This window comes from Aedes albopictus, chromosome 3 (genome assembly GCF_035046485.1).
Source record: "Aedes albopictus strain Foshan chromosome 3, AalbF5, whole genome shotgun sequence".
NCBI lineage: Eukaryota > Metazoa > Arthropoda > Insecta > Diptera > Culicidae > Aedes > Aedes albopictus.
In genome coordinates, this window is record NC_085138.1 from 13,450,666 (window position 1) to 13,471,301 (window position 20,636).

Sequence of the window (20,636 nt, forward strand, 5' to 3'; positions counted from 1 at the left end):
TTGTACTTGCCATACAAGGTACAAATTCATGTAATGGCAAGCGAAGAAAGCCCTTCAATTAATAATTGTGGAAGTGCTCTAAGAACACTAAGTTGAAGCAGGTCATAAAGAAGAAGAAGAAGAATAAATTAAATGAAATGCCGTTGTATCATACAAGTTTGTCACGTTTGGTGATTCTTTATATATTTATATACTTTATAATAAGATTTTACATTGATGAAAATGTGTTTCAAAAAATTACTAAATTTTAGTTCATTTTACTTAATATTTTTAAGCACATCGAAGTTTTGCTTTGCCTTTGGAATACAATTTTTCACATTCGATAAACCCAAACCGTGTTATAGTTGATGACGGTCTACAAAATCGATATAGGTATTGCGTTGGATATAATAGCCGCCCGGCATCTGAATCATGTGGTGAGGTGACGAAAGCGCCACATTCAGTACCACCGTAGGCTGATGACTACATGTGGGTACTCCATTGTTTGCTTCGGCCTAGTTGACACTGTGGAGGCACTTGAAGCTTATACGGAAGTGCCCCACTCAATCACTAACCTGCGAACCAGCGATAGTTTCGATAAATTACGTTCAAGTTCACCATTCGGTTGTGGGCCCTTGTAGAAGTCGTTGGTTAAATTTTCCTTCGTTAGAATGATGTCGCAAATCAAGTGTGCCATCGTTGTTCTGGTATTGGTAGCCGTTGGAACTGGTAAGATTTTAAGAATGGTCATCCTTATTCGGAATCTAACTAACTCAATTCATCAGCTTCGGCACTGGTTTGTATTCAGTGTTCCGGTGTGAACGCCTGTCGAGGAGCCGATAGGTACAAAACGGTCACGTGCGACCGGAACAACTCGGATGCTACCGCGGTGCTGCTAAGGCCGTACTTGAAGGATCTGAATGCCTCGCTGGAATACGATAAGGGGTATCAGTGTACCAATTACACTTATATTCCTACAGGTATGATACAACATTTTCTGGCGCAAAATGCTATATAACGTTTAACACATTTGCAGGTGCTGCCGATTTGACGGATATGGTGAAGGGTTGTCTTCTGAAAACCAAAACGGGGCTCTGCAATATGGAGAAAAATCCACTCAACGGAAATTTGACGTGCATCTCGTGCACCATGGACAAATGTAATGGTGCAGGGGAGCTTATGTGGAGCACGTTGCTGTTGATCGGTGGGTTGGTGATTAGTTCAATAGTCGCCTAAATTGGCAGCCTGTGATTACAAAAGAATAAATCTTTTAAACTCATTCAAATTGGGACCTTACCAGTGCATACCCCAATCATTACCTCCAAAAAATCCACTGTTTCCCTGGTCGCCAGTCCCGAACCGACTATTTATTTTCAAAGCCCTTATCTTAACATATGCATAGAGCGTAAAATAAAATTCCACCACGGAGCTAAACGTGTAATGAAATTATAGAATTCATTTTCCTTCACCACAAAGCAGATGGAAACTCAACCGGAACGAGCAACAAAAAAAAAAAACAGCCACATGCAAAAGACCAGCCATCACGCATCCGAGATTTGAAACCCACCGGGAAGCCAAACAAAAATATGCGACTCGAAAAAAATTAATTATATAAAACATTACCGCGCTGCTGCAGCAGTGGTGGCTGCGACTATCTCATTCCTTCTCTCCAACTTGAGCTGTAGATTTCGGATCCCGGAAACTCTGAGTGGTGAGACTTGGACACACAACCACCCCCCAACCATCCACGTCAAAAAGGAGTAAATCTCTTTTCTCGAGGATCCCCAACCCCAAACGAGCGAGCTCTGCTGTGACCTGGGCTGTATCTTGAGCCCTTTATAAAAATCGCAAATTGTTGCCGTTGTTGTTTCGAAACTGGAGGAGGACCCAATCTCTCGTGCGATTCTTATTCAAAACATCCGCGTGAGGTGTGGTGTGCTGGAGAGGACGTAGCTACAGCACATATTTGGATGGATTCACATGCAAAAAGAACGTAATTTTTAATTCCTCTAATGTCCACCAACAGCAGCATAAGTAGTATAGCGCATAGCGATTAAAAGGATATACAGTTTCCGCGCGCGTGGCATCATCGTTCGGCTTGCCTCCTAGGATGGGGTACAGGGCACGGATGAAGGGAGAAAGGCCCACACGAAGGCCCCGACCCACGGAGAAGCGGCCAACTGGAAGATGCACGCCCCTCAAGGTGGGAAAGGATTTGCAGTTAGGCTAGTAAAATTTCAGTGGTATATGGTGCCTAAATTAAAATCACTTTCTCTCTCTCTTCTTGGCGTAACGTCCTCATTGGGACAAAGCCTGCTTCTCAGCTTAGTGATCTATAAGCACTTCCACCGTTATTAACTGAGAGGTGGTGAACAATTCTTCATCTTTCTATATCTTTGTAACAATCTGGTGTTACAACTCTACATGCATTGTTACCGTTCAACAAATCTTCGAAGTGCTCCTTCCACCTGCCTTTCGGGCCATTTATACATGGCGGGAACGGGTGCAGTCTTATATCGCGCGTCATTGGCAGTTGCTTAAAACTTCCGCATATCGTTCCTATCCATGCTTTCCTGCGTTTCAGCAATCGCACTCTCTTCGTGCTGCCGTATCTTGCTATGGTGGATTCGTTTCTTTTATACTCTTGCTATTCTATACCGCTCCTTGTTGAGCCAGAGACCGGTATCTAGAATTCGACATTTGGCGGCATTCTTCTCATTTGACCCTCGTTGTCCGTTTGCACTCCAAGTCAAACTATCCGTTGGTGTCGCTGTTGTTGACACTATTAGCATACATACATACATACATACATACATTTGTTAAACATCACATTCAAGACAAGACATAATCAACAATAGTACGCCACAGTACTCGGTTTGTAGCTGCCGCTCTCCATCCTCTGTCGCGCCCAATACTCGCTAGGTCACGCTCCACCTGGTCCGCGCATCGTGATCTCTGCGCTTCACGCCTTCTAATGCCAACCAGATCAGTAGCAAACACCAGCTTTGCAAGATTGTTATCCGGCATTCTTGTAACATACACTGCCCATCGTATTCTTCCGGCTTTAGCTACCTTCTGCATGCTGGGTTCACCGTAAAGTGCAGCGAGCTCGTGGCTCATCCTTTTCCGCTACACACCATTCGAATGTGGCTTATTTCAAACGAAAAAACGGACGCATTTCAGAAACGCGTTTTCAGTTTATGGACGATAGTGTATCTTATGTAAAAAAATGCGGGGAATTCAATGGTGCCAACCCCTTTCCCGAAAAATGACAGGAAGTATCCCATTTTGCCCTTTTTCCCCTATAAATTAGACATATTTCTATATATTAGGCCATATAGAAGCATGCCCAAGATAAAAACATGCAACAAATATGCTACTTTACGTAAAAAAGTCCAAGGAATCGAATGCCGTTATCCCCTTTCTTGTCAAACATCGATAAGTGGCCCAATTCACCCCTATTCCCCTATGAGCTCGTCTTTTTCGAAATATAGCATAGCATAGCATAGCATAGCATAGCCGACCGTACACATCCTGGGGTGGCTGTCGATAGAGACGTTCAATACGCCAGAAAAGATGCCTGGGACTTGACAAACCTTTCATTGAACGACCACGACACCTGGCCAGGTCCTTACGATCAGCGGGGATGGGGAGGAAATGTTGATTAGATATCTACTCAGAATATGTCCAAGAACTTGGCCCACTTCATAGATATCTGGAGTTGGATTTTGGATAGGAATTTATGGGACGCTTTCCTTGGCGAGAAAGCAAACTTTTGGCATATTTACGAATATAGTAGGTTATTGAAATTTTCATTTACCTGAATAGATCTGAAAGTAATAATTAGTTATACAAATAAAATGGCTAGATCTCACCAAACTGGATCATTTTTCTGCTGATTGCTTCAAAAAATTCCATTTTCTTTTGATGAGACCTTCTTCCTCAACAGGCCATGTCGTTTCAGCAGGGGGTATTACCGGTCTCAACTGGAAAATTTCCTCCCAGGAATCGAGATTGTTGAACTTCAGGGTTACGCTTTCCAATTGGTCGGGAATCTTGCAGTTTGCCGTTGACGCCGATCCGCAGCAGCATTAAAATTATAATTCAGCCAAATCTAGTATCTTAAAGTTGAGTAGAAAATCACGGACGCGAAAAAACTGGCTGCCGAAATTTTCGACACGTCAACACGCGCGCACAGACTACTTCGATCTCCATGAGCTCGTCTTTTTCGAAATATTTGTTCAAAATAATGCACAACTTTTAAAAAGACATTCAAAAATGATGGTATTTTATGTAGAAATGTCCAAGGAATCGAATGCCGGTATCCCCTTTGCTGCCCAACATAGATAAGTAGCCCAGTTCACCCCTATTCCCCTATAAGTAGAATTGCTTGAAAATATCGATCTATTACAATGCACAACTTCGATAAAGACATTCAAAAAATGATGATACCTTATGAAAAAATAGTGCAAGGAATAAAATGCTGGTATACCCTTTATTATCCAACATCGATAAATGACCCAATTCGCCCCTATTCCCCTATAAGTTGATCTCTTTATTATTATTGATTAAAAAAGGTAGAATCTTGATTATTAAAAAAATGATGGCATCTTATGTAGAAAAGACCAAGAAATTGAATGCCGGCATCCCCTTTATTGGTAAACATCAATAAGTGGCCCAATTCACCCCTATTCCCCTATAAGTTCATCTATTTCAAAATATCGATGCAAAACAATGCACAACTTTGATAAAGACATTAAAAAATTATGCAACCTTATATAAAAATGTCGAAGAAATCAAATGCCTGCATCTTCTATATTGTGGAACATTTATAAGTGGCCCAATTTGCCCCTATTCCCCTACAAGATGATCTTTTTCATAATATTGTTTCAAAATAATGCACAACTTCGATAAAGACGTCCAAAAATGATGGTACATTATGTAAAATCGTCCAAGGAATCGAATGCCGCTATCTCCTTTATTGCAAAACATCTATAAGTGAATCAATTCACCCTTATTCCCCTATAAGTATAATTACTTTAAAATGTCGATCTATTACAATGCACAACTTCGATAAAGATATTTAAAAATGATGCTACCTTATGAAAACAAAGTCTAAGCAGTAAAATACCGCTTCCCCTTTATTATCCAACATCGATAAGGGGCTCAATTTGCTCCTATTCCCCTACAAGTTAATCTCTTTACAAATTTCGGTTGAAAAATGGTACAACTTTGATTAATGCAATAAAAAATTATGGTACTTTATGTAGAGGATACCAAGAAATCGAATGCTGGCATCCCCTTTATTGCCAAACATCGGTAATTGGTCCAATTTACCCCTATTCTCTTATAAGTCGAATTACTTGAAAATATCGATCTATTACAATAGCGATTAACAATATTTTTCAACAAGGAACATACATACAGACATCCGATTCCTTAGACTTTTTACATAAGGATCCATCATTTTTAAATGACTTTATCGCAGTTATTTTAAAAGAGATTTTAAGAAGTGATTTTTTAGAGAAATAGGGGTGAACTGGGTCGCTTATCGATGCTTTACGACAAAGGGAATACCGGCATTCAATTCTTTGGACTCTTTCACATATTTTTGAACATACCATTTTGAAAAGTCTTTATCGAAATTGTGCATTGTAATATATTTTCAAGTAATTCAAATTATAGAGAACTAGGAGTGAATTGGGCCACTTATCAATGTTTCACAATTAACCCTCCAGGACGCGCGTCATTGTAAAAAGTATAACACTACCAAAAATCCTCGCTCATCGTATACAGCGCGAGCGCGGTGCAGTTTCAGCTGCTTGATGGCCTGCGTCCTTTAAGGTTAAGAGGATACCGGCATTCGATACCTTGACTTTGCTATTTAAGGTAGCATCATTTTTGAATATCTATCAAAGTTGTGCATGTTTTTAACGACGCGTAGTGCGTCATCAGCATCATTGAAATCTCGCTCGAAATTTCAAAGTGATAAAACTCAGTTACCAAAGCGCAAATTCGGATGAAAATGTATCATCCCATATGCTCACTCGTGGTGAGTGTGATGATACTTTTTCTGCTGCGTGACTGCAAAACTTCCCGTTTTTTATCACTTCAAAAACGCGAGGCAAACAATCATTGAAAATTAAAAAGTCAATGATTCCTATGAAAATTCTGTGATGCACCAAGTCACCTTAAATCGATATTTTAAAAAGACCGACTTATAGGAGAATAGGGGTGAATTTTGCCATTTTTCGATGTTTGACAGTTAAGGGGATACCGGCATTCGATTCTTTGGACTTTTTTACGTCAGGTACCATCAAAATAATGGCATTCAACAAAGTTTCATTTTTTAAATAGATATTCATAAAGAGATAAACTTATAGGGGAATAAGGACAAATTGGGCCTCTTTTCTATGTTGTACAACAAAGGGGACACCGGTATTTTATTCCTTGGACATCATGTAGCATCATTTTTGGACGTCTTTATCGAAATTGTGCATTGTAATAGATCGATATTTCCAACTTATTCAACTTATAGGGGAATAGGGGAGGCATAGGAGAATGCATTCTCCTGCACACCGCCGAAGATCGTCCTTAGCACACGTCGCCCGAAAACTTCGAGTGCTTGCAGGTCCTCCTCGAACATGATTCATGTCTCGTGCCCGTAGAGGACCATCGGTCTTATTAGCGTTTTGTACATGGTGCATCTGGTGCGTGGGTGAATCTTTTTATACCGTAGTAGGCCCGACTTCCGCTAATGATACGCCTTCGAATTTCTCGACTCATTCCGAGGTAGACGAATTCCTCCAACACCTCGAAGGTATCTCCGTCTATCGTAACACTACTACCCAGACGGATCCCGTCGTGTTCGGCTCCGCCAACCAGCATGCACTTTGTTGTAGAGGCATTTACCACTAGTCCGTCCTTTGCTGTTTCGTGATTCAGGCGGGTGTATAGCTCTGCCACCGTTCCAAATGTTCTGGCGATAATGTCCATGTCGTCCGCAAAACACACAAATTGACCAGATTTTGTTAAAATCGTACCCCGGCTGTTGAGCCCGGCTCGTCTCAAAACACCTTCTAGAGCGATGTTGAAAAATAGACATTAGAGTCCGTCGCAGTCCCCAGCGAGATTCGAATGAACTAAATAATTCATCCGAAATCCTGGCGCAGTTTTGTACACTGTCCATCGTTGCTACACACTAAGATTCTGATTTTCCAGCTCAGTAAAATTTTCGCTGAGTTCTGCAATTTTTTCATCTTTTTACTGAGTTTTCAGATTTCAGATTTATCTCGGTACACTCGGTAATCAATATTTACCGTTCATCAGTAACGATATTTACCGTTCATCTGTAATTTTTGACAGTTCATTTGCAGAACTCGTTAACTCATTAACAGAGTATTCAGCAAAAGAGATAACCGAGCGTACCGAGTTAAATCTGCTGTTGAGAACTCAGTAAAAAGATGGGGAAAATACCGAGCTGATCTTAGTGTGTATAATCAGTCTAGTCAGTTTCCCAGGAAAGCCGTTTTCGTCCATGATTCTCCATAGCTCTGCGCGGTTGATACTATCGTATGCCGCTTGACGTCGATAAACACGCGGTGCCGACACCTCTCAAACGTCAAATTTCGTGTGAGAGTAAGCAGGCCAGCATAAATTCGTGCAGTGGACCATTAGCGTATGCAGTTTTTTCTTTTTTCTCACTCACCTTGATAAACACATTGAGAATGGTTAGCTAGTCCCAAGCTTTCACATTCATTGGCTCTCTGTGCAACTTCGATTGTTCTGGTCAATCACGGAGTAGCAACTACGATGTGTACGGTTATCTTTGCTTTGCTTTGCTTTGCTTTTCTCACTCACCTTGATAAACATGAGAATAAGCGGAATGAAAGATGGGACGAGTGCCCTTTCTTCCATCCTCCTCTTTACCGTGGTTTGTAGGAGAGCGAGTAAAAACAAAGAAAAGCTAAGTAAAAAGAAAATCGTGTTAAGTACTGTTCCTTTTAATTCCACTAAGAATTTGCAACCTTCGACAGATACGTATTTCGACCTCAACTGTAAGGCCGTCTTCAGTGTCTTGTACTTCACTTGATTCAGGGTTTTTTTTTATTGAATTCTTAAGAAAATTCTTAGTTTCCTTTAGATTTTTTTTACAGATTATTCTGTAAATTAATTCAGGTACTTTTTTTTATAAAACCTCTCTTGGATTCGTTCCGATATTGCTTTATGGAATCCTTTAGAATATCCTCCAATTATTCCTTTTGGAAAGTCTATCATGGATTTATTTTTCAAATTTCTCTGTCATTGACCGCTTTAGAATAGGACAGATCGGTGAAGTACTAGATTTGTAGTAATGAGCTGAATTTTAGTATGGTGAGAGGCCAATTCTCCGTTTCTGCAGTGAAATGGTACAAAAAGCGTGGGTATTATGATTCCTTGCCTAATTTGATGCTGTTTGAGCAAAACTTTAGGCAATAGTGTTGTTGTTTTCTCCATTTCTTGCAACATAAACAATATAGTTATCCAAAGTTTTGCTCAAACAGCATTAAATTAGCCAAGGAATCATAATACCCACACTTTTTACACCATTTCATTGCAGAAACGGAGAATTGACCTTCTCACCATACTAAAATTCAGCTCATTACTACAAATCTAGTACTACACCGAACGTGCCCCATTTCCTCAAGAATTTCCATCGGAATTTTCGCAAGAGGATCCCCTAAAAATTTATTCAAAAAATCCTTTTGAAAAGCTTATGCCTTAATATCCTCCATATTTTTTTTAAAGAATCCGTACGAGAATGCATAAAAAAAAACATCCACAGATTCCTTCAGAAACGTTTTTAGTGATTTTTTAAGAAAACCATAGGTTCCTCCATATATTTATCCAATGATTTATTTAGGAAATCTCCCACAGACTCCCAAATAAATTCTTACAAAGACTGCTTCAGAAATTACTTCTGGTATTATTTTGAAAATTTCTTTTGGAAATCCCACAACAGATTCTCCCATAGACTTGTGTCCAAGGATTCTAAGTCCAAGAAAATCTTCTACGGATTTCTTCCAAAATTTATCCAAGTATTCCGGTCTTAGAATCTTCCAAGTTTTCTTACTGAAATTTCTCCGACGAAGTTTTTTATTCAGACATTCTTTCATTGATTCTTGAAGAAATTTCTAACAATTTCTCTTACGACTCAGTCAAAGTGCTAATTTTCGGTAATACCAGTCCGTGTGGTCAATTATGAATTTCAAATAACTCAACGTACATATGTACAGATGGGTAAATCATTGGTTAAATTAGAAAAAAAAAAATCCACAGCTCAGGTGAGATTTGAACTCACGATCCTTATTCGCTAGACAAGTGCTTTACCAACTAAGCTACCGAGCCAAAATGACCCGGCAACTTAGTTGTCATAAGGTAATTCAAACCTCATCGATCTATATCATCCTCCCCTAAACCGCAAATATAATCATCTCTGTTGTACATATGTACGAAGAGCGAAAGCGATTTATTTATTATTTTTTTTCGCTCTTCGTACATATGCGTACAGGATTTCTCCACGAATTTTCCTAAAAAATCTTCAACATTTTTTTTTCTAGGAATTCTACCAAGTGCTTCCTGAGATGTTTCTCCAGGTATTTCTTCTTAAAGTTTTCAAGAAATTCCTCCTGGGATTCCTTCAACAGTTTCCCAGGAATTTCTTTGGACATTCCTCCAGAGATACATTCAAAAATAATTCCTTAGATTTCTACAGGGATTTTGCAGAAGATTTCTTTGGAATTTGTTTTGAGAACATTTTTATAATTTCCAAGCCTCTGGAAGACTTTTAGGGATTGGTTCAAGAACGCCAGCAAAGGGTTTGTTCAAAAGCTCTTCCATGAAGGTTTGCAGAAGTTCTTCCAAAAAAAAATCTTAACAAATCCAACAGAAATCGCTTCGGAAAATTTTCCCAAAGTTTCTCCAAGAATTCTTAGTGAAAATCCTTTTTGTAGAAATTCTTAAAAGGCTTGTTTTAGAATTTGCTTTTATGTCTTCATTACTAATATCTCATGGGATGTTTTACCAGATTCAAGCGAAATTTGTTCAGATATTCCTCCAGGGATTTTTTAAAGTTCTTTTAGAAATCGTAAAAAATTACTGAAGTTTTTTTTAATGAATTCCTGAAGAAATATATAGAAAATCCCTTGATGATTGTCTCAATAAATCTCTTATAAACTCCTTTTTTCAAGAGATTCCTGAACAAGAGATCGTGAAGCAATTTAAGGAGTTATTTCTTAAGAAATTCCTAGATGAATATCTGACGAAACACCCTCAATTCTCAGAAAAAATAATCATGAGAGGCTTATGAAGGAACTGTGCAAGTAATTCCAAGGAAATATGCTTGAGCAACTTCTGGAGGGATTTCTGGAAAGACCGAAGAAGAATTTCTGAAGGAATCTCTTAACAAAAAACCGAAGAAATCGCATACAAAAGTACTGGTGGAAGTCTTGAAGGAATCCCTCAATAGATTTCTGAGTGTCCCTGGTGGATTTTCTGAAGGAACCCTTGGTAGAACTCCTGGAGATGTACTGCGAAAAAACTGAAAATTAGAAGACACAAAATATTGATTATTCGGGAAATTGAGGGATGAAATTGTGACAAAAAAAATTCGCGTTCTGTTGGGATTCGAACTCGCAACTCCGTATTCGCTAGACCGGCGCTTCAACCAACTAAGCCACATAACAGATAACAGCTCTGCGAAATAGAAAGCCAAACTGACTCCGAGCCCACACCATGAATACTCCTGTTTTCACAATTCCAAGAGATGCCTCCCCTTCTAGAGATGCCTCTGAAGTAATTCTCAGAAGGCATTTATAAACAAAAATTTAACTAGAACCTAGAAGAACTCTAGAACCCTTGCAGGTATGTATAGAAAAATTTCTTCAAAAATTCCTTGAAAAATGCTAGGGAAAACAATTCTGGAGTAATTTCTGCAGAAATTATTGAGAGAATCTTCATAAAAAAATTCTGTTAGAATCCCTGGAGGGACTTCCATAAAAATCTCTCGAAAGTTTTCTAGATGAATTTTCAAATGAATGTCCGAGGGAATCCCTGAATAAGGAGTAATACCAGAAGGAACCGTCAGGCTTTCAAGCAATAATTTTTGAATAAAATATCAATTTCCAAAGAAAAGCCTGTGAGGCATTTCTGAAAGAATCCTCGAATCTTTGTGAAAATCAATTACAATGTACCTGGAATTGCATTTTTTGAAAAAAAGTTTGGATAAATTCCTGGAGAAACCTCTAGAGAAATTCCAGCAAATTCCAGGAACTTCTTCAGAAATATTTCAAGAAATACTTGAAGGAATACAAACATAAACTTTTGTAGAAATTCTTGAAGCAATTTGCTATAGAATCCCTTTAGGACTCCCATTAAAAAATCTGAGAAAACCCGTGGATTAGTTTCAAGACTAATCTTTTAAGAAGCTTCTGAAGAAGTGCCAAGGAAAACTCCTAGGGGAATTCCTGAAAGAATCTCTGGAGGAGTCCCTGGAGATGTTTTCAAAGAATTCCATAAACATGAATATATTTTGAAGGTATACTAAGGTAAAAAGTTCAGCGAAAATTCTTGTTAAAACCATTCTAATAAATCCAGCGAAAATCTTCATTTTGTAAACATTTCATAATATTTTTGATAAATCTTTAAAGAACCCCAAAGGAATTTCTGGCGGTATTACTGGAGATAATGCTTGATAAACTTCTAGAAATTTCAAGAAAAAGTCTTGCATAACACTTAAAAGAAATTCCAACAAAAATGTCGCATCCGCGTTAGTTACAGAAAAAAAAATCGGTAAATAATAATGCATAGAAGCAAGAATTACTACTCAAGTATCACCAGGTGTGATTTCTGATATTCTTAGTGCCCGCTAGCAGCAGCAAATGTCTCCAGCCGCAAACTATTGTCGTTGGTAACAGGATAAAGTCTATCTGTTCCACTATCTCTTTCAGTGTCGATCTACGCATGTGGATCTCTGATGATTTATTTGATATTTTTTTTTAGAACTCTTCGTAGGCCTTATCATGTATCTTACAGAATTAATCCTTCATGTTATCAGGCATATCGTTCGTTGGTGCATAGTAGCTGATTCAGCTGTTGTAGAAGAACATGCTCTCATTCTCGACACACAAATTCGGTCCGATAAGTGACCCCGATCATTGTGAAGTTGATTCCACGTTCTGCCTTATCGCCGCCGCTGTAGTAGATCTTCTTTTTCTTGGCGTAACATCCCAAATGGAAAAAAGCCTGCTTCTTCGTTCAGTGTTCTTAGAGCACTGCAACGGTTAATAACTAAACTGAGAGCTTCCTCTGACACGGCAAATCCTCCAAAAACGCCGCAAATACCAAGTTCACGAACAGGCATCAATACTAAGTAAAGGTTTACTGTTGAACTATCCAGTTCACTTGGATTTCGCCGGAGACTGCGACAAAGTGACGGACTTCCATGCCTACTTTTCAACATCGCCCTGCTATCATTTCTACCAATTTTGTCATGCATCCAGCCTATTTGTCCCGGCTAGTCAACCACTTTTACAATTCTCGCGTTTAGTATCATACAGGCGTATCTACAATGATCGATTTCTCTTCGTCGATTTTCTCTTCGGATTATTCCGGAAAATACAACCAATATTCGGATGATCTCTCGGTGTATTTCGGTGAAGGACGACTAGGACTAGCATCTAAAACAACAAAAACAACCAAAAATGATTTGCAGGCCAAGTTATCAGCCGAAGAGAAAATCGATGAAGAGAAATCGATCATTGTAGATACGCCCGTATGATACTGAGCGCGAGAATTATTTATAATTTCATATAGAAGAGGGTGGGAGAAAAATGTATTATAATTATTATTAAAAGATAACATGCTGTATATCTTTCAGCTTTTCCACTCACTGACTTCGTCGTGCCAACAGAAACAAATATCCGCATACAAAACCACGTGCGCGCTCGCTCCCCTGAAGCGCACTTCACGGTGCTTCATTTACCGTTATTATCAAAAAAAATATACCATCAAAACCTGAAACGCCATTTTCTTTCTTCATCATTCCTACACCTCTGGACAAATTTAAAAAAAAAATCGTTAGACGAAATTTTGAGTTACGCCCTTTTGAAGGGCCTAACCCCTAAAAAATCAGGTTTTCTATAGAAAAACATCATATTTCATAACAGAAGCATGTTTCTGCCATCAAAATTTGAAACGCCATTCTCTTTCTTTATCATTTCTACACCTCTGGACAAATTTTGAAAATAATCGTTAGGCGAATTTTTAAGTTACGCCCTTTTAAAGGGCCTAACCCCTAAAAAATGAGGGTTTCTATAGAAAAACATCATATTTCATAACAGAAGCATGCTTCTGCCAACAAAATTTGAAACGCCATTCTCTTTCTTTATCATTCCTACACCTCTGGATAAATTTTGAAAATAATCGTTGGACGAAATTTTGAGTTACGCCCTTTTAAAGGGCCTTATCCCTAAAAAATAGGGGTTTCTATAGAATACCATCATATTTCATAACAGAAGTATGCTTCAAAGTCCAAAATAATGAACAGTATCATTAATAATGCTACAATTTAATACTATGCACTAATATTGAATGCATTGTGTATAAAAATTAGCCATAACGCCAGTATAAGGGAAGTATTCTTTGACCTGTAGGATACGGACGTTGTTGGCTTCATTTTTTTATTATAGCCAGAACAATATACAATGAAAAACATAAACGACATTTCATTTACTTTTTCATTTATATAGTTAATGCACACCCATAAACTGAATTTCAAAAATAATGTTGGTCAAATTCTCCAGTTACGCCCATTTGAAGGTCATAAGTACTTATAGTAGAATTATTATAAAACTTAGTTTCATTTAATCACGTTTATTCTTCGGTAACGTAGTTTAGCAGTTAAATATAGAACTAGCATTACAATTGATCATCTCAATCCTTAGTTTTGTATGTTTATTAATTGAAAACAGCATTCACCAATAAATCTAACGAATGAGATAGGCACATGCCATCGCTTGTTTTGTCTTTAAAAAAGCAATACAAAAAACTTACGTCCCACGCTATGAATGGCAATTGATACAAACATGATTTCTTCCTACATGTTTGAAAATACTTCCCTTATATTAGCGTATTGGCCAATTGGTATACAAACATCAATACAAATAGCCAATATTAGCGCATAGTATCAAATTGTAGCATTATTAATAATACGTTTTATTATTTGGGACTTCAAGGCATGCTTTTGTTATGAAATATGATGATTTTCTATAGAAACCCTGATTTTTTAGGGGGTTGGCCCTTTAAAAGGGCGTAACTCAGAATTTCGTCTAACGATTATTTTAAAAAATTGTTCAGAAGTGTGGGAAAGATAAAGAAGGAGCATGGCGTTTCAGGTTTTAATGGCAGAAGCATGCTTCTGTTATGAAATATGATGATATTCTATAAAAAAAAACCCTATTTTTTAGGGGTTAGGCCCTTTAAAAGGGCGTAACTCAAAATTTCGTCTAACGATTATTTTCAAAATCTATCCAGAGGTGTAGGAATGATAAAGAAAGAGAATGGCGTTTCAAATTTTGTTGGCAGAAGCATGCTTCTGTTATGAAATATGATGTTTTTCTATAGAAACCCTCATTTTTTAGGGGTTAGGCCCTTTAAAAGGGCGTAACTAAAAAATTCGTCTGACGATTATTTTCAAAATTTGTCCAGAGGTGTAGAAATGATAAAGAAAGAGATTGGCGTTTCAAATTTTGATGGCAGAAACATGCTTCTGTTATAAAATATGATGTTTTTCTATAGAAACCCTGATTTTTTAGGGGTTAGGCCCTTTAAAAGGGCGTAACTCAAAATTTCGTCTAACGATTTTTTTAAAAATTTGTCCAGAGGTGTAGGAATGATGAAGAAAGAGAATGGCGTTTCAGGTTTTAATGGTATATTTTTTTTTTGAAAATAACGGTAAACGAAGCACCGTGGCACTTGTCATCCAAACAGCCAGCGATATACCATCGTAATGTGACTCCCACGTCGTCGTCGTGGAGGAAAAACAAAAAGACTCAAACGGGACCGGGAATTCGTGTGTGCATTTTTAATGCTGGTCCACCTCAAAGGATTTCTTCACCTCTCTGACTCTCTCAGCTGGGGATGCAGCTTCGCCCCACCGTGCAACCGCACACACCGTGGGCATTTTAGATATAATTTGTATGAGAATAGAGGATTTATGCCCGCGCGTAGTAGCTGCTTTGTGTATCTCCCGCGTGCGCGCGCGGAGGGAAGTCTCAAATTCCCTGACAGAAATAAATTAAAATTCCTTTCGGTTTGTCCACCGAAACGTATCAAAGCCAGCAAGCAACCGACGACGACGACGACTACAACTGACTGCCTCCTCCTTGAAGCGGGGGCACAAAGGGCTCATCTTTTGTTTTATAGTTATGAGTCCTGATGGGGAAGGGAGGGTAAGGGACGGAAGCGGAAGTATTCTTATCAGGTTTATTCGGAGTAGAAGATCGTTGCATGTGTGTTTTGGGACATCATTTGCATGCATTCTGGCAAAAAAGTCGTAATTAATTTTGTTATGAGACTTGGGATTCATAATGGGGACTGGGAAGGATCAGGTTTATAAAAAAAGGACTTGATTTTATGATGAATCTGAAAAAAAAAAATCACATGGGATTGAATGCAATTGAGGCGAAGATGAAGAATACCCAAGGATTTCATCATTGATTCCTCAATTAATGCCTTCAAGAACTGTTTCATAAATACCTGGAGGACTTATTAAAAAAATTCCTGATAGAATTCCTGAGGGAATCCCCGAGCCTTTCCAAGGGAATTCCTGGGGGATTTCGCAGAAAGGATTCCTGAAGGACTTCTCGGAGAACTCCTGTGGGACTTTCTGAAGAACTTCCCAAAGGAATCCTGAGAGACTTCCCGGAGGGAATTCCTGGAGGACTTTCCGGAGGGAATTTCTGGAGGACTTCCCTGGAGGGAATTCCTGGAGGACTTCCCTGGAGGGAATTCCTGGAGGACTTCCCTGGAGGGAATTCCTGGAGGACTTCCTTGGAGGGAATTCCTGGAGGACTTCCTTGGAGGGAATTCCTGGAGGACTTCCCTGGAGGGAATTCCTGAAGGACTTCCCTGGAGGGAATTCCTGAAGGACTTCCCTGGAGGGAATTCCTGGAGGACTTTCCTGGAGGAAATTCCTGGAGGACTTCCCTGGAGGGAATTCCTGGAGGACTTCCCAGGAGGGAATTCCTGGAGGACTTCCCTGGAGGGAATTCCTGGAGGATTTCCCTGGAGGGAATTCCTGGAGGATTCCATGGAGGGAATTTCTGGAGGACTTCCCTGGAGGGAATTTCTGGAGGACACCTGGAGGGAATTCCTGGAGGACTTCCATGGAGGGAATTCCTGGAGGACTTCCCTGGAGGACTTCCCTGGAGGGAATTCCTGGAGGACTTCCCTGGAGGACTTCCCTGGAGGGAATTCCTGGAGGACTTCCCCCGGAGGGGAATTCCTGGAGGACTTCCCCCGGAGGGGAATTCCTGGAGGACTTCCCCCGGAGGGGAATTCCTGGAGGACTTCCCCCGGAGGGGAATTCCTGGAGGACTTCCCCCGGAGGGGAATTCCTGGAGGACTTCCCCCGGAGGGGAATTCCTGGAGGACTTCCCCCGGAGGGGAATTCCTGGAGGACTTCCCCCGGAGGGGAATTCCTGGAGGACTTCCCCCGGAGGGGAATTCCTGGAGGACTTCCCCCGGAGGGGAATTCCTGGAGGACTTCCCCCGGAGGGGAATTCCTGGAGGACTTCCCCCGGAGGGGAATTCCTGGAGGACTTCCCCCGGAGGGGAATTCCTGGAGGACTTCCCCCGGAGGGGAATTCCTGGAGGACTTCCCCCGGAGGGGAATTCCTGGAGGACTTCCCCCGGAGGGGAATTCCTGGAGGACTTCCCCCGGAGGGGAATTCCTGGAGGACTTCCCCCGGAGGGGAATTCCTGGAGGACTTCCCCCGGAGGGGAATTCCTGGAGGACTTCCCCCGGAGGGGAATTCCTGGAGGACTTCCCCCGGAGGGGAATTCCTGGAGGACTTCCCCCGGAGGGGAATTCCTGGAGGACTTCCCCCGGAGGGGAATTCCTGGAGGACTTCCCCCGGAGGGGAATTCCTGGAGGACTTCCCCCGGAGGGGAATTCCTGGAGGACTTCCCCCGGAGGGGAATTCCTGGAGGACTTCCCCCGGAGGGGAATTCCTGGAGGACTTCCCCCGGAGGGGAATTCCTGGAGGACTTCCCCCGGAGGGGAATTCCTGGAGGACTTCCCCCGGAGGGGAATTCCTGGAGGACTTCCCCCGGAGGGGAATTCCTGGAGGACTTCCCCCGGAGGGGAATTCCTGGAGGACTTCCCCCGGAGGGGAATTCCTGGAGGACTTGAAAAAAAAATCCTGGGAGAATTCCCGAAGCAATTCCTGGCCGAATTCTCACAGGAATTCCTGTCAGAATTCCTGAAGGAAGTCTCTACAAAATTTCCATGGGCAATACCTAAAGAAGTTTCTAGAAGAAACTTTACAGGATTTCCTAGATAAATTTCCGAAGTAATTGTGGGAAGAATTCCTGTCAGAATTTCCGAAACAAACCCTGGGGAAATTCTCAAAATAAAAACCTTGAAGAATTCCTTAGTGAATTCCCGGTGATTTCTTTTGGAATTCCTGGCAGAACAACCGATTGAATTCCTGTCAGGTTCCTCACAGGAATTCCTGTAAGAATTCCTGAAGGAATTCCTGTAAGAATTCCTGAAAGAATTTCTGGCTAAATCTCAATGGAAACTATGGGAAATTCCCAAAGAAATTTCTGGTAGTATTCCCAAAGAAATTCCTGGAGAAACTACCGAAAGGTTTTTCAGAAAAATTCTCGAAAGAATTCCTGGCAGTGTTCTCAAAGGAAATCCTGTCGGAATTTCTTAAGAAATTTCGATCAGAATTTCCAAACAAACCCTGGAGGAATTCCCAAAAAAATCCTCAAGAAATTCCCGAAGGAAGTACTGGTACATTTTCCCCAGAAATTTCTGGCAGAGTTCCCATGGCGAACCCAGGGGAAATTCTCAAAAAAATCCCGGATAACTTTCCAAGTGAATTTCCGGCAGAATTCTAACAAGAAATATTGTCAGTCTTCCCGAACGAATTCCAGGCAGAACTGCAGAATGAATTCCTGGCAGAATTCTCATAAGAAAACATGTCAGAATTCCTAAAGGAAATCCTGTCAAAATTTTCAACGAAAACAATGTGGAATTCCCAAAAGAAATGCTTGGTGAAATTCCCGAAGGGATTCATGGAGAAGTTTTCAGGGAATCGTTAGAAGAATTTCCAAAGGAGTTCCTGTCAGAATTTCCGAAGCAAACCCCAGGGGCATTCCTAAAATAGTTCTGGAAGAACTCCCGAAGGAATTCCTGGCAGAACTTTCAAGGCAATCTGTGGAGGAATTCTCAAAAAATAAAATCCTGGAAGTGTTATTTAAGGAATTCCTGGCAGAACTCTCGAATGAATTTCGGTCAAAATTCCCACAGTAATTCCTGTCAGAATTCCTGAAAGAATTCTAGGTAAAAAATCCGAAAGAAACCATGGGGAATTCTCAAAAAAAATTCTGGAAGAAGTTCCGCAGGAATTCCTGGAGAATTTTCCGAAGGAATTGTAGAAAGAATTCTCGAAGTAGACTCTGTCACAATATTGGAAGGAATTTCTCTCTGGGAATTTCCGGAGGAAATAAACTCTGGAATTCCCAAAGAAATTCTATGAAAAATCTCAGAGAAATTTCTGACAGAGTTCCCAAGGTAAAACCTGAAGGAGTTTAAAAAAAAACCCTGGGAGACTTCTCCAGGGGGAAACCGTGGGGAATTCCCTAGCGAAAGAATTCATTATAGAATTATCGAAACAATCCCCAGGGAAATTCCCAAAAAAAAAATCCTTGAAGAACTTCCTAATTTCTGGCAAATATTTCACATGTACTTATGACAAAATTCCCAAAGGTATTCCTGGCAGAATTTTCGAGGCAAACTGTGGAAGAATTAAAAAAAAAGTTGTGGAAGAGTTCCCGAAGGAATTGCTGACAGAATTCCTGAAGGAAGCCTCGATAAAATATCCGGAAGAAGTCTTGGCTAAATTCCAAAGGAAACCATGGGTAATTCCCAAAGAAATTTCTTGAAGAAGCTTGGCAGGATTTCCTGGAAAAATTTCCGAAGTAATTGTAGGAAGGCTTCTCGAAAAAATGACTGTAAGAATTTACGAAGGAATTAGTGACAGAATTTCCGAAACAAACCCTGGGGAAATTAAAAAAAACAATCCAGAAGGAAGTGACGAAAAAATTTTCGGGGAAATTCCTGGCAGAGATCCCAAGGCAAACCCTGTGGAAATTCTTAAAAAAATCTTGGAAGAATTCCCTGGTGAATTCCGGGCAGAATTCTCACAGAAAATTCTGCCAGAATTTCCGAAGGAATTCCTGGGAGAAGAACCGATTGTATTCCTGGCACATTTCTCACAGGAATTCCTATAAAAATTCCTGAAGGAATTGCTGTCAAAATTTCCGATGGAAACATGGGGAAATTCCCAAAGAAATTTCTGTTAGAATTCCCAAGGAATTCCTGGAGAAATTTCCGAAGGATTTTTAAGAAAAATTTTCGAAGGGATTCCTGGCAGAATTCTCATAAGAAAACATGTCAGAATTCCTAAAGGAAATCCTGCCAGAATTTTCAAAGAAAACCGTGGAGAATTCCCAAAGAATTTCCTGGAGAAATTTCCGAAGGAATTGTAAGAAGAATTCTCAAAGGAATTCCTGACAGAATTTCCGAAGCAAACCCCAGAGCATTCTCAAAATAACTGGAAGAACTCCCAAAGGAATTCCTGGCAGAATCTCTCTGGTGCAATCTTTGGAGGAATTCTCAAAAAAAAAAAATCATGGAAATTTTTTTAAGGAATTCCTGGCAGAAATCTCAAATGAATTTCGGTCGAAATTCCCACAGTCATTCCCGTCAGAATTCCTGAAAGAATTCCTGGTAAACGTTTCTGAAAGAAACCATGGGGAATTCCCAAAGAAATTTCTGGAAAAATCCCGAAGAAATTTCTAGCAGAGTTCCCGAGGTAAAAACTGAAGGAAATCTAAAAAAAAACAAAAAAATCCTAAATTTCTTGAAAGAATTCTCGGCAGAATTTTCGTGGGGAACTCTGGGGCAATTCCCTAGAAAAAGTTCCGAAGCAATCCCTGGGCGTGTTCCCGAAGGAAGCCTTCTAAAAAATGCTGACTCGTTTACGATCTTTCCATTATATCTGCAAATTATTACTAAAATTTTATGGTTTTCTTCTCTTTTAAGTCTCAAATGTTTGTTTATTATTCCGCCGCATTCTAAACAGTTGCTATTTTCAAGTTCAACCTTGAAATGGTGGCTAAATACAGTGCTTCCATTCGCTGCCCACTAGAGATGTTGTGGTGATGGTCAGTAGCCAAGATGAAACAAAACGAAACGAATTCTGCGAATTTAACGCTAATTTTACGAATATCTTAAGGTGACGATGTCCAGATGCCTTTAGCTGCCTAAGAAACAAATATAAATATCTGTACACACTTCTGTTTCCATGAGCAGATGACGACAA

The 20,636-nt window shown here is 40.1% G+C and overlaps 1 protein-coding gene across 1 annotated transcript; it reads left to right on the top strand.

Moving 5' to 3' along the window:
• Positions 1-392: 392 nt before the first annotated feature.
• LOC109421808 (uncharacterized) lies at positions 393-1,425 on the top strand. The gene is made up of 3 exons (XM_062856458.1): positions 393-708; positions 765-959; positions 1,016-1,425. Exons 1-3 carry the CDS (start codon positions 651-653, stop codon positions 1,213-1,215), a joined length of 453 nt encoding a protein of 150 aa, XP_062712442.1. The 5' UTR covers positions 393-650; the 3' UTR covers positions 1,216-1,425.
• Positions 1,426-20,636: the final 19,211 nt, after the last annotated feature.

What these genes read in the sequence shown, in the direction of transcription:
- LOC109421808 (XM_062856458.1), top strand. Translation starts at nt 651, where the DNA reads ATGATGTCGCAAATCAAGTGTGCCATCGTTGTTCTGGTATTGGTAGCC. An exon ending in ATTGGTAGCCGTTGGAACTG is followed by an intron (nt 709 to 764) that starts GTAAGATTTTAA and finishes TCAATTCATCAG; the next exon opens with CTTCGGCACTGGTTTGTATT. An exon ending in TTACACTTATATTCCTACAG is followed by an intron (nt 960 to 1,015) that starts GTATGATACAAC and finishes ACACATTTGCAG; the next exon opens with GTGCTGCCGATTTGACGGAT.